At 42.8% G+C, this 14,871-nt stretch overlaps 1 protein-coding gene across 11 annotated transcripts in view; it reads left to right on the forward strand.

Moving 5' to 3' along the window:
* LOC111650336 (pleckstrin homology domain-containing family A member 7-like) overlaps positions 1 to 14,871 on the forward strand; it is a 162,730-nt gene that overhangs the window by 114,945 nt on the left and 32,914 nt on the right. For all 11 annotated transcript variants that reach the window (XM_087172341.1, XM_023400209.2, XM_023400208.2 and 8 more), the window contains 3 exons: positions 2,138 to 2,242; positions 4,048 to 4,120; positions 8,919 to 9,019. In XM_087172341.1, the coding sequence (XP_087028467.1) occupies positions 2,138 to 2,242; positions 4,048 to 4,120; positions 8,919 to 9,019 (279 nt within the window). The remainder of the gene's footprint in view (positions 1 to 2,137; positions 2,243 to 4,047; positions 4,121 to 8,918; positions 9,020 to 14,871) is intronic.

The raw sequence follows: 14,871 nt of genomic DNA on the forward strand, positions 1-14,871 counted from the left end.
TGTGTGTGTGTGCGTGCGCGTGTGTGTGTGTGTGTGTGTGTGTTTGCATGCAGTGCCAGGGGGAGCTGTCTTTCTTCAAAGGTTTCAGAAAAGAGGACGGTGTAATGAGATTTCATGAATATGTGCACAGTGTATGTTTGCTGGCTTATACAGCAGGCAGGCACACACCAACACACCAACACAATAATAACACAGTAATGTCACGGTTTGCTGGGAGAGAGAGAGAGATAGAGAGAGAGACAACCAGCAGCCATGCATCTTTTAGATGTCTGTAATGAAAGATGAATCAATGTCAGTGCCTTTGTGCAGTTGACACAATTATAGCTCAATGGGCTGGAACAACAGCAAATACTACAACAGTTAAACACTTCTATTTTTGTATTGACTCAGCTGACCCTTGCTGGTCCTGTTTATAATAATAAAAAATTATAGTTTATTTACTCATTTATAACTTATTTTTGAGAGAGGCAGGAAACAGAGCAGAGAGTGGGGGAGACACATGTAGTAAAGGGTCCAGCCGCTCAGGAGTCGAACTGGACTCATTACGTCCACATGGTACGTGCCCTACCCACTCGGCCATCGTGACGCCTCCCTGATAGCGTTTACATTTTCCATAGTATCATCTGTGCCAGATGAAAAACATGTCACAACTGTTTCAATTCAATAACTTTCAGCAGAGATGTAGTTGGAGTTCATGTTTGTGCACAGATCTGTTCAGACTTTTCTTCAGAAGTTTCAGAACTTTGCAGTTGGACTACAACTTAAACACTGTTGTGTTATCCGAGTGGAGCCTCTCCTGATTTGACTACATTACTGAAAACATCTGAACGTTTACAGTCATGTAGTCAAATCAGCTGTATTCTTCACAATGGATGTCACATTTAAAGAGAAATAGTCTTGTCACTGTACTTGAAGCTATTTTCCCTTCCTGTTTGTCCTGCTCTTGTGTTGAAGGCTCTTTCCTCCTTCCAACAGTGTTTTCCTCCTCTTAGACGAGTGCACTACTCTTCATTACATGCCGCATCTAAATACCTGCACAAATCATACACAATGCACAAAGAGTGGGTGACACGTGGGGGTCAACTGGAGCGTCATGCTTTTGCCCCCAGAGTTTGTTAGCCCGGCCCTGCTCTGCCCCTGTGTGAGCTGGGATAGGCTCTCCCATGATCCTGCACAGGATCAGCAGGTAATGATAATAGAGATATAGAAATTAATTAAAGGAATTAATTGCTTAAATAGTGACCTTTCCAATGTCATTCAAACCTAAGCTGAAATACTGCAGTTGCACAGATCGTGGTGAGTCTGAAGGACACTCTAACATGCTCTGGCTATTTTTGGAATTCAACGTTTCCTCCTGAAAAGTTGGCTTCATCAGTAATGCTGAGCTTTTAACTTACAAAGTTAGATACATCCAATACCACCAGAGTCTGTTACTGCTGACAGTGAAGCATTCTGGGAGTTATTGCCTCGCTCTCTTTGATGGCAGCCGTTTAGGTTCACTGCCCGGACCTTTCAGCTGGTGTCTGTGTGGCAGACGAACCAGTGATCTGCAGGTCGCAGCCCACTTTTCTAACCTCCTACATGATAGTCCACAGAGGCTGACAAATGTCATAGCAACCGCGGCTGGCACTGTCACTGAGGTCCAGTGGAAAATTGGCTGTGCTCAAATAATGGCTGTAATTATGTAACAGTTGGAGCAGAAAAAGATTGTAAGTAAGACTGAGAGGCGCAGACAAAAAATGAATATACTGTGACATAGGGAGCTGTCATCTTCCCTACCCCTAACTTTAGCTCTGCTGCAGACAGTACATCAGTTAAATATTAAACATTGTCTTTGGTGTTATCAGATTAGCATTAGCCCTGCAGCTAAATGCTAACATTTGCTACTGAGCAAACTTTGTGTAAAAACTTACTGAGCAAATGTTTTGATTGGCTAATTAATTAGGAAAGTGACTCTATAACACATAACTTTTGGATGAGTCATGAAGTTGTCTTCTCCCAGTCCATATTTCTAAAAAAAAGGGAAAGAAATGTCATTGAGCTCTTGTCATTTGTAACATTATCTGCTACTCAGCCATTGCTGTGGACTTTTCTTACACTTCATGAAAACCTTCTACACCTGTTTGTGTGTGTGCAGGGCTCCCGCTCCAGTGGCAAGGTGCACAGCTTTGGGAAGAGAGAGCAGGCCATCAAGAGGAATCCTAATGTTCCTGTGGTGGTCCGAGGATGGCTGTACAAACAGGTGAGGACACACACACACACACACACACACACAGTAACAACTCTGACCCTAACATACAGTACAAATCAAGATATTTTACTGTGCCATATTCCAAAATTAAGACTTTGAATAACAACTATCCATGCAGAAAATTTCTAATTTCTGAAGAAAGGTCGTAGGTTACAAGCATTAATGAATTTAGAGATTCAACATGTCCATATGGTTAGGTGTAGAGGTGTTCACAGTTGGATAGCCAGTGAAGGCAGGTTGAGGCCTTGATGAACTGACCCCTGGCTATGAAAACCTGCACCGGGGAAGCAGAATGTCACTAAAAATAAGATGTAAACTTGCACAAAGATAACTGCACAGACGGATATGCAGCAGTGTCAACATGACAGATTAAGGTTTTAGATTGAAAACAGGAGGGAAACTCAAGATATTTTTCTTTTTACTTTGTTTTATTTCACCCGAATACTTCACTCATTATTGTCTTTCCTGGGAGCCCATCCCAACCTACAAAAGTCCAAGATGACATCCTCAAAAGTTGTTTTGTTTGACCAGCAGTTCAAAACACAAAGATTTTCAGTTTACAGTGATACAATGTAGAACAGAAAAATGAAGTTGGGGCCAGAGAAAATCACTGAACCAATTCACAAAATAGTTGCCATTTAATTTTCCGTCGATCAACTAATCGGCCAATCGCACGATTGATTAACTCTAAATTGAGCTTTTCTTCACAGTTATGTCAGATAATTGCAGACATGTAGCAACACAGCTGAAGCAAGACGCTATTACTATATGAATGGATGAATCAGGTCCCTTCCTCTGGACAGAACTGACAGACAGTCTGGTCTGTTAGTGTCTCTTTTACACAGGAGGACGAGTTCCAGCTTTTTCCTCCGATGGCCTAGTTTTATTTTCTCTGGATGTTTTTTTTTCTTTTCTTTGGCGTTATAGAGCACCTGCTGTTGATCACACACAAGCTATAACCGGAGACTGTGTGTTTATTTAAAGTTATCTGAAGTTGGCATCGTCCCACTGGAAAGCTGTTGGCCTCCATATTAGACAAATAGTGAGTGATGTTCCTGCGAAGCAATTATATTTTAATGACCACACACAGAGGCGCACGCACACAGATATACATGGTGACACAAGCAGATACGCAGACGCAAGTCAGTGCACATCCAGAGTCGCTCAGATCCACACACAGTGCATGACAACACACACACATGCACACTCACATGCACATAAGTGTACACGCAACTTGTGCGTGTACAAAAATGATCACAAACAACTACACACAGATGCACACACTCACGACCTAAAGGACTGGAAGCCATTTACTCCCTCTCCACACACACACACTGGGTTACACAGTTGCAGCTTCATAGATCTGTGTTTGAGGTGATTTCATCCCTCCTGTATCTCCTCTGCTCCTCAAGCGGCACCATTACCAGCCAGAGAACATAAAAGATGAAATGGGCAGTAAAGCAGCAGTGGCAGGCCCAGCGAGCCAGCGAACGAGGACAAACGATCACTCCCACCCTCCGTCTCTTTCCTGTTCACTCTCTTTATCCCTGCTCCTCTCCACCTCACTCTTCCTTTCATTACCCCCATTTCCTTACTGCATCCGCTGTGTCATCACTACTCCTCTCTGTCTCTTTACTTTTCAGACCCTCCCATCATCTTTCTCATTACACTCCCTCTCTCTTCCTATGTATGATCTCTGTCTATTCTTTTTTGTTATCGCTACAATCTGCGCTGCTTTCCATCTCATTATTCATTCATTCATGACTTACACTCTTTACCCCTCTTTCTCTCTGCAGGACAGCTCCGGGATGCGTCTTTGGAAGAGGAAGTGGTTCGTCCTGGCCGATTTCTGTCTGTTCTATTACAAAGGTGAGTCTGACACACTGTAGAATATAATGCACTTCAAAACAAAAACACCTCTAAGACTACGAGAGGTGGTAGAGAGGTTAAATCGTGTCACTAGCTGAGTTTGCTGCAATAAAAGTGGAATTCACTGTTGACTATTTTTAAAACCTCCTCCAATGAAGATCAAGTGTTTTTACCCTTGTTATTCTGTCCATATGATGTTTTTATATGATACAAGAAATATCATGAGTGAAATGAACAGTCAACACCATGACTGAGTGTTTCCACCTTGAACTGCAGTGAACCAATAACATTGTCATAAAAACAGATTCAGACCGCCAGGGTTTCATACGTCACAAACCTAAGGAACCAATCCTGTCAGGTTGCAGGTACAAGGGGGCGGGGCTAAATAAACCTGAAACCTTGTCAGTACAGAGAGCAAGAGTTAGCATTAGCACAACCACTAACACTGTGTCAGCCACTGCCAGTTAAAAGCTAACAAACAACATAAACAAATAAAAGATGCCAACTACACTAACTGTTCTGATCTGTCTGAATTTGTTGTTTGTCCGACAACAAATTCCTTTCCTCCACAAACTCCTGAGTCTGGGTCTGACTGAGGCTGAAACATGAAGCTGAAACATGAAGCTGAGTCTCTTCGGCGTTAACCATCTTGATATGCGCTGCTCTTTCACCTGTTAACCTAGCGTAAACTGCGGTGGTGGGCGGGGCACAAGGCTAAATCCAGAATTTCTCAATAAGGAAGTAAGCATAGATGATTTTACAGCCCCAGTTTTCCATGTTTTGTTTTTTTTCACTTTTCATTCGGGAAAACCACATTAAACAAAATATTAATCATTTTTGAGTATTGAGTATGAGTATTTTTCATAGTTTCATAGTCTGGAGAGGAACTTTAATGCTGCACATATCTTACAAAATGGTAGTGTTTTTAGGACAAAATCTTTTTTTAATTTTCAAATGACACAAAAAAGTTTATGACTTTAACTTCAGTGATATTGTGTCATTTTCCCTTCAGCGACAGAGGATATTGTGGTAAACGTGCTTAATAAATAACAAGATGGCCAATGAGCAGTGAAGTCCAGTCTTGACACTGGAACTGAGTAAATAATCTTTACTCAAGGCCCATCTACAACCCTTTTCTGGGGCTCTCAGCTTCATATTATAGTCTTTATCAGTGAATGAGGTCCCCCACAGTGACTGCTTCACTTCACTTTGTGACAGAGTGACACTGGCCTACGCATGTACTTACATAACCTGAATTACATCCAGGTTATCTCTGTTTGCTCCCGCGCATTTGCTATGTTTACATCGATTCATTCACTGCGATACAGAACTGCCGTCACAGTAAGGGGAAGATCTGCAGTACAAATGGTTTTTCTAGATGCATGTTACTGAAAAGGAGAAAACAAGCAGCAACTTTGCCTCTATGGGTCCTGGAGACCTCTGATTTGACCAATCTGTACACCACAGGCAACTGCTATTCACCTATAGTTTAACCTTGTCACACTGCTAAATAGAGCAGGTGATGATTAATATAGCAGGTTTTGTTAACTAGTATCAAAAATGTTGTTTATTGCCAGACAATCAGACGTTTCTCTCCACTGATCTGTTTCTTTTCTGCTGGTGAAGAGGTGTATCATTAAGGGAACTCGGGTCGGCTGCTGCTTGGTTCCCATGGTGTGGTTTTGTGGTTTCTGTGGTTGCCATGGTCACACAGCAAGTTGTAGCAGCAAGTTGGAGAAAGTTGATCTGGTATAAACTCAGAAGGCAGCGGGACACGTAGCTGTGAGCCTAGATCAGGAATTACATATTAGCCTGAGCATTAAAGGTGATAACTCAACCATCTCCATGACAACTGAGCAAACTACACTTGCAGATGAAGACTGTGATATGTGGTGAAAGCTAATGGTGTTTAACAAACTATAAAACGCACTACCAGAGGTAATATTAATGAAAATATGACAGCTTTCAGTTTGAATTGGGCTGTAATGATGCTGGATTTGAAGTGAGCTGCAGCTGCCACAGGAGCCACTGATTCAGTCTGGGTGGGCATTAATCTGATCTATCTCTCAGCGGGTTACAGCTGAAACACATGAACAGATATGGACATATACACACACACACACACACACAAACACACACACACACACACACACACACACACACACACACACACACACACACACACACAGCTACACCACACTTCACCATCATTCTCCGTCCCTCGGCTGTCTTTATCTGCCTCTCCACGCCTTTCCTTTTCATCTCCATATTCTTAACTGAACCCTTTGGGACACGCTCCTGCACCTCTTCGCCCCGACAGGAGGATGAAATCAATCCTCAGTTGTTTCTTTTTCCTCCCTTTTCTCCATCTTTCTCGCTCAGTTCAAAGGTTTCTCCTCTCAACATGAACACACTTGATCTGTCTGCAGCACCACTTATCCCCTCCCTTCATCTCATGTTGTTAGACAAACAACCAAACCTCTTCACTGCATCTTTGTTGTTTTATTATTGCCTTTATCGATTGAGGCTTTCTATTCACAAGGTAGAGGTCTTGTCCTGGAGTTTTTTTATTTTTATTTTTTTTGTCACAACCTGAATTAAATTTTATTCCAGTATTTACAATCCTCCTTATCCAACAAGACCTAAGGAAACACATGGATACATAAAAGAGGAACAAATAAGGAACAAATAAGGGAAGAGCAATTAATTGAGTAAAAAACAAAAAGAGTTAAAGTTTTTGGTTCTGTAGACGATCGTCAATGCAACTAGATGTCGCTGCAACATACCTCTAGCATCTCATACCTAAACAAATGTTTCCTTGGCCACACCTCTGGCCTCCGTTCAGCTTATCCACTGGGACCTGATGGAGCAGGTACAGACACTGACTGAGCAGGTACAGACACTGACAGAGCAGGTACAGACACTGATAGAGCAGGTACAGACACTGATAGAGCAGGTACGGACACTGATGGAGCAGGTACGGACACTGATGGAGCAGGTACAGACACTGATGGAGCAGGTACAGACACTGACAGAGCAGGTACAGACACTGACAGAGCAGGTACGGACACTGACAGAGCAGGTACGGACACTGACAGAGCAGGTACGGACACTGACAGAGCAGGTACGGACACTGACAGAGCAGGTACGGACACTGATGGAGCAGGTAAAAACTTGATGTTTTGATGGTCCACTGGCCGACTGGCATTTGAGCCGGTAGTTCCCATAGCCTGTCTAGCTGTGCTCTGGTCGTATCTCTTTTTTTGTTGAAGGCTTTTTTAGATGAAAAACATGGTTTGTTCTGTGGAGGAAATTCTGGAGGGTCACTTTCACCTCAACGCTGCACTAGGCAATCTCACCTGTGGGCGGTCGCTATGTGTTTACAAATGTGGGGATGGCCAACGGTTTAACAAGCACTAGCTCAGATCAAAGGATCAGGTGGGTGTGACTTCGTTCTCTGCTCAGGACGCCATTAATCTACTATACTGTATCTTTGCATAGATAATAGTTTCCTGCTGTTTTATTGTTTAAAATCTTGTTTAGAGAACCTTTAATTTGCGAGTCGATTGACAGAAAAATGTTGTGACATAAAAGTAGCAACTATTTCAATTAATCATCTCAATTTGGTCATCTTTCAAGCAAAAGTGTCACATATTCTTTGTTTCTCAAATCTTCTAAATGTCTTTGTTTGTTTGCCATATTTGACAGTAACCTGAGTTTCTTTTGCTTTTGGACTGATGGTCAGATAAAATAAGAGTATGAAGATCCCACAGGATCCTGGATACGATATAGGTTTCTCTGTCTTACCTTGCATCATTGGTAAAGTGACACGGGTCAAGTTCTGCCATTCTTGTTCTGTTTGGATGTAATCTGACTCCACTTGTCTCGGCCTGGTCTGCTCAGTGTTTGGTGTGTTTGCGTGTGTATGTGTGTGTGTGTGAGTGAGACAGACGGGGCGAAGCAGATAAAAGAGACCTCACTTGTCTCGCCCACCATTTAGGGAATGTCACCTCCAAAGGTCCTTGAATTATTTTTAACCAATTACCCCTCTAATCCACACAGTGCCGCCTTATCACCTCTCAGCCGAACACCCCCCCCCCACACACACACACACACATATGCACAGGTGCCACGCACACATATTTTCATACCATTATGACATTTTACATTGGATACACACACACACACACACACACACACATACATTCTAGCATGTATGTGCAAACAAAGACTTGGTAGATCTTTATTTATAGATGTGTGAACTAATTAAGAGAGGCGCTGTTCTGATGGCTCATGTTTGTACTTTTATCTTTGAAAGGACAAATTTGAGTTTCAGACCTTGAGAGTGAGGGATGTTTTTATTTCTTCTTCAAAGAGCTGTTTCAGGGTTAAGAGGCTGGGGTTAAGGAAGGGTTGAGTCCTCACTAATATAGAAGAACAAGTATGTATATGTTGCATGTATACCGGATAGACGGATGGAGGAATGGTGGCCGGCTGCCAGTCGGAGCAGGCCGGCTTTAGCCTTGTGACACTGGGATATCAGAGTGGTCATTTACTGCTTGGCACGGCACCGCGGTATGAATGACGGCATGTGAGCGTGTGGGTGTGTATGTGAGTGTTGTGATAGTGGTGGCAGGCAGTGATGAAATTAGTGGGTGATGAGTGATATTTATTCACTTGCTCCTTCCTTTCCTCCATATCTCCTCTGCTCCTTTTCTCACCCTCCTCACCCTGGTAATCTACTCCCTCCCTCCCTCTCTCTCCCCCATTCTCTCTCTCTCTCTCTCTCTCTCTCCAGACAGCAGAGAGGAATCGGTCTTAGGCAGTATTCCTCTGCCCAGCTATGTCATTTCACCCGTGGGACTCGAGGACCACATCAGCCGCAAGTATGCCTTTAAGGTACGCCTCTCTTTGTTCTACAGACTACTCTATGCTGTTTCATATTTTTGAATTAAATTCACGGATGTGATATTTTTCTGGTGTGTGTGTGTGTGGCCACCTGTATTTGCTGGCTTTGGACACAAAGAATGAATGGTTCCTTCTGAAATGAAGAAATGCAGCACACATCTCCTGATTGCTCATTTGCAATCAGATGGGTTTCATTTATTAATTTTTTTTTTTACAATTTATACCTAATAAACAAACAAAGCCATGTAAACTTTTTCAAAATTTCAAAATAGAATTTGAACGAACAGCATTTAAGTGTATCTCACGGCACGGAAAAAGTGCTTTTGAAGCTAAAACATCAGTATTCAATGTGATGATTAAGTCATTCCACCTCCAGGAGACTTGAAAAATATTCAAGAGTGAAAGGTTTTATTCCCACTATTCTCAAAATGTAAACCCTCCTGCTATTTAAAGCCAAGTGATTTATATCACTAATGACAGAGAAGTCCATTAGAAGTAATACACACTCCTGTCCAGCTAAAACCTGTTGGCTCTTTACTACAGAACGCTACCTGTTGTATGACGAGGAGCAGGTTCGATGGCTCATGGCCAGTTGCCCTCGAGATATAGTTTGTAAAAGATGTTTTATGAGCCGTAAAACTTCGCATTGTGTTTCTGTTTATCTGGCGTTTAACACACTTGTTTCTGACAGCCTTTTATAGCTGGGGCTCACAACAGTGACAACATGTCTTTAAATTGAGTTTTGTTTTTTTAATTCCTGCTCATTCAAAATGTATTATTGTTTTTTGATTCTTTGTGTTGTCAGCAGTCACTGATATGATATGGAAATCATGGCAAAATTAAAGACAAATATTGAATAATTTCTGTTTGGAATGAGCATAAAAACTGATATCGTCCCACCATGGTAACCTTGCCTGTCCACCCACCCAGTAACCACTCAGCTTCGTGCAGCGCTCGCCACCTGTTGTAGTGATGTCTGTGTACCACTGCATGTCTGTCAGTGTCTTTATTGAGACAGACAATCTCCTCTGGAATGAAGCTTCTCCGTCCCCTGAGGCCGTACGTCTCTCTGGGTTAAACTTTCCACACGAATATATTTCATGTTCCACAAACACAGACATTTGCTTTTCGCTGTCAGTGGGTCAAACAAGCTCTCTTTAACTTTTAACCTGGTCTATTCCATGAAGTCACATGTTGATATTGCCTAGTTGTTAAAGGCATAGTCTTGGGAACAGTTGAATATTTGCAGCAGAGCAGCAGTGTTCCCAGAGATCCCCCACCTTCTCACTCCTCACTTCTGAACGGTCTTTGGATGAGAAGGTTGGCTTTGGTGTCTGATCATTAAAATATGAATATATTGTCCATTCAGTCACTTCAAACTGGACAAGCTGGGTATCTTCCAGTGGACTTGGTGTATAAAAATGGCAGTTGCATTGGATCCTAACAGATCTGGAGCCAGTGTTTCTCAGCTGATGTGAGCAACCTTAAACACATGAATGCATCTCCCTGTTCAGTGGCACATCCGTCACATCGATTTTGATACGCCAGCGTTATCATAAGTAATCTGGGTTTTAATAAAGGTTAAACCAAAATAAACCCAATTTATTGAACTTTCTATAGCCATTTTTAGACAAGCATAAGGCTAATCTATTATAATCCTATACCCATTTAATCACATTGATATTATTATGTGAACGTTATTCGTATAAAGATATCTTTGTTGAAGGGAAATGCATGTTATGTTAGAGGTTGTTTACCTTATATTCATCTAGTTTGTCTTCTTTCTTCGCATACACTTACAACTGGGTCACTGCATGAATTCTGCTTGACTTGCTTAGACTTGTTTTTGTTGTTGTGCCTTTCTTTTATCCAGGCCTGAGGGCACACACTGTGTGCAAAGTATCCGTCAGTGGCCTGTGACCATCACTTTCTCCTGCCATTGTTTTGCACCTTGTTCATTCCGATGTTGTTCTTGGAACAAAGCTGTTGTCTGACACTGTGGGATATATATTGTTTCCACTTGAGACACATTTCAGAAATGTTCTTTATACCAGAGTGTGAGAGGAAATACAACTGTGTGTGTGTGTGTGTGTGTGTGTGTGTGTGTGTGTGTGTGTGTGTGTGTGTGTGTGTGTGTGTGAGAACTGGTCACCCTCATCTCACCTTCTCTTTTGTTCTGTACAACTCTCAGCTTTGTCCAGATGATTGTTGGTGTTTTTTAATCTTTGTCTGCTGGACAGGAAGGAGTTTGCTGAAACAAACACACAGCCGGCGCTTCAACATCATATGGAAATTGTTCATGGTCAGAGCCTCGGTTGTGGACTGTAGACTCCTGGTCATGATATAAGTCAAACTACTGTATCCTGCTGAAAACCTAAACGGCTTCTCCCCTATGAGAAGAGTGAAATCATGTTTTACTCCATCTAGTCGATGTAATTGCATAGTGAAGTCACACTTTTTGTAAATTAATAACATGAAAAATGATTTTATATATTTTTAAACTCCTTTTATTCATTCTTTGGAAATTCTGATCATTTATGAAAAAGTTTGAGCAGCTTTAAATCTCCTCACCTTGCTGCAGTGATGTAGAAGTGTACTCCTGGGTGTGGTCAGTACAACATGACATCACTGCTGGGTGTGGTTACAGGTGCAACACATCACACTTCTGACAACGCCCAGCTACACACGACTGCGATGCCTGGTGCTCTTTAATTCTGCGAAAAAAAAGAAAGAAAATGAAACAAAGCTGAATTTAAAATCAGGGCTCTGCTCAGTCTTCTCCCTGAGGGCGCTAACCTCACTGACTCTGAAAGTGGCCCGCTGCAGTAAACTCCACCTGTCTGGTTTGCAAAGTACATTAAAATACTTTCACGACGAATGAATGGAAATGCTGCTTGGCCCTGGTCTGTAAACCCACAGCAGCTGGACCGCAGTTAGCCACGCATGCGAGCCGACGGTGGGTATTTGAGGTGTGCTGCACCTACTGACTTCACAACCCTTACACCTCCAAGCTGCGACACCCCCTCCCCCCTCTCTCTTCAATCCATCCGTCCCCCTATTCACCCAATCCTCTTCCCTCTCTTGTTCCCATTGGTTGGCTGCCCGACTGGGACTTCCCTCCCTCCCTGTGAGTGTGTCGCGTCGTCCAGTGACAGTGCTCCCATAAATAGGTACTCCACGCTCTCACTTTACCAGATGTAAACCTTGTTGTGTAAAGTTGCTGTGGCTTCTTGGGTCCAAACATTGGCAGAATATACAGTCGCCTTGTATATGTCTGTGTTGGTTTTTGATGCATGTCTGGAGAACAGCGTGTCCTTTTTTGGCTGATGTGGTTGTGTTGTTGTTTTCCTTTCAGTGTTCTCTGTCTTATTAATTCGCTGTCTTTATCTCCCTCTTCCTCTCTTTCTCTTCTCTCTCTCTCTGTCTCTGTCTCTGTCCCTCTCTCCTCATCCTTGTTATCGCAGTATGAATCTCTGTATTCGGCTTATCTGGTTTTTGGCTTATCGTTTATCATCTATGTGCCGCTCTCGCTGTCTCCTCCATCTGTCCCATCTACTGTACCAGCATGCAGTTCCCTGATGAAGTGGAAGAAAAACTTTGTTATTTGGAGCTCATATCACCTCTCGCTACTGTTCCAGAAATGAAAAGCGGGGAAAAATATAAATAATAAATAATAAAAAAGCTGTAGGAGTTCTTGACTCTGCAACCCCACGGTCGCTCGAAAGCTGAAGCAGCTGCTGCTGCTTTAGGGAACTTTGAAGTAGAGAAACCTTTTAGATTCCAGCTTCCTAACACGATTTTTCTTTCTACAAAACAGTATGAAAAAATACCATAATAGCACTGAATGTTTTTTTTTTTGTAAAGCAGGCGCGATTTAGAAATGAGACACCCACATACTATTGTTGTCTGATTTTGGTGTGAATTCAATTTCTACAGTTGCAAGTTTAGGAGAATGTACCTTATCAGCAGCTTTGTGGTGCTCTGGCTGCTGGGGCTTATCTTTATGAGCACAATGGCTCTTTAAATAGTGCCTGGACAAAGTGTGTGTGTGTGTGTGTGTGTGTGTGTGTGTGTGTGTGCGTGTGCGTGTGCGTCTGTGTGTGTGTTTGTCAGGGGCTGTCTCAGGAAAAGAGCCAACACTATTGTAAGCCCTTCTGAGTGCAAGTAGTGAGTGATATTTTCTCGTTGGCAGAAAAAGACAGGCCGAAGGGGAAAGAACACAGGAAGGGAAGGAAGTGATTAGGGTTGGAAAATAGCAGGCAAATAAAGAGAGGAAGTCATAGGGAAAAAAGAAAAGAGGTGGAGAGGAAGGAAGTGATGAGGGCGAGTCGCGGTGAGAGAGAGGGTAGAAAGAAAAGGTGAGAAATTGTTGTTTTTCATAGCGCATGATTAAACCATGTGGTGGAGAAAATGAATAATCAGAAACGCCCTTCAAACTGCCACCAGCTCCCACACACACACACACACACACACACACACCGCAGAGACAAAACAAAGCCGAGCTGTGCATGGATCCAGAGTGTAGGTGTGTCGGTCATGCTCTTACAGCTGAATGACCCACTCAGCATTCCTGCTGAAGAGAGGCAGCGACTCCTAATGTTGTTTTAGACCATGGTGTGTGTGTGTGTGTGTGTGTGTGTGTGTGTGTGTGTGTGTGTGTGTGTGTGTGTGTGTGTGTGTGTGTTGCATTTTTGTCGCTATTATGTGTGTGTGTGTGTGTGTATTCTGATGGAACTAAAATAGGGTAAATGTGAGGCTGGTGATTTGAGAGTGAACCCGACAGGGTTTTAAAGTGTGTGTGGTCTGATCACCTGAAAAATGGAGCCATGTTTTTGTTCATTCCTCACTACAAAACACCATGGGAGCAGGATTTGGAATTAGGGATGAGATTAGAGGTAGAAAAGATTCTGTTATTTCAGATTACGCTTTGAATTCAGTTTATTCAACATATTACTGTGCAGATGTTACATCTATGCGTGTTCTATGTGTGTTCAGTGCACATGCAGTATCTTCACCATGTGCCAACATCTGACTGGCGGCGCAGTCCTCTGTCTCTCATCAAGCAGCCTGTCCCATTGCAGCTCTGAGAGGCCGTCTGTCAGAGGGCTGATGGTGAGTGAGCCGGCGTGTTTTGACAGCTGCTTCCTGAGGATGCTGATATTCCATTCCTCGAGATTTTTTAGGGTGTTTTTTGGAAACGTCTACCGTTCGTTTTTTAACATGAGTGGCTGTTAAATAGTTTCCCTGCCTGTTTCCTGTCCTCTGATGTACCTAAACACCTCTGCATGCCTGACAGGGACAGGCTGACTGAGCCCTGTGGATGGTTCACATCTGTGGTTTCCCTCCGAGGAGCCCGGAGTCTGCAGACCTTTGTTTTAACCAAACATTACTCCACCTGATTTAACCTTCAAGAAGATGGGATCAGACTCAAAATCACTTCTACTGGTGAAGTGTTCAGACAGCTACTGCACACAGCACCCCACATAACTTCATCAGTATGAGATTATAAACACAGGACATGCAGAGTACATGAACTCAGTACGGCCTGTTGGCTGTACTCTCCAAACTGAACTGACTTGTGCGTTTGCAGGCTGCTTTTAAATGCAACATTTCATCATGTAGCGTCATTATATTTACTGATCTAACGGACTTGTTTACAGCTGGTTTTATACTCCAGTGTGGCACTTGCATGAGTTGATCTGCAGTCTTGATTTTTCTGACTTGTAGCTTCTGTCAGTGTAGCTAAAGCGGGCTGTCAATTTAATGGGATGTTTAAACTGGGTGAAAGAATAGACACTAACAGGTGAGCAGTCATTGTCTCTAACAACTGCAGGGATTTAATG

The sequence above is a fragment of the Seriola lalandi genome, unplaced genomic scaffold, assembly GCF_002814215.2.
Source record: "Seriola lalandi dorsalis isolate HSWRI2012SDOR001 ecotype SW California unplaced genomic scaffold, Sedor1 jcf7180002052274, whole genome shotgun sequence".
Lineage (NCBI taxonomy): Eukaryota > Metazoa > Chordata > Actinopteri > Carangiformes > Carangidae > Seriola > Seriola lalandi.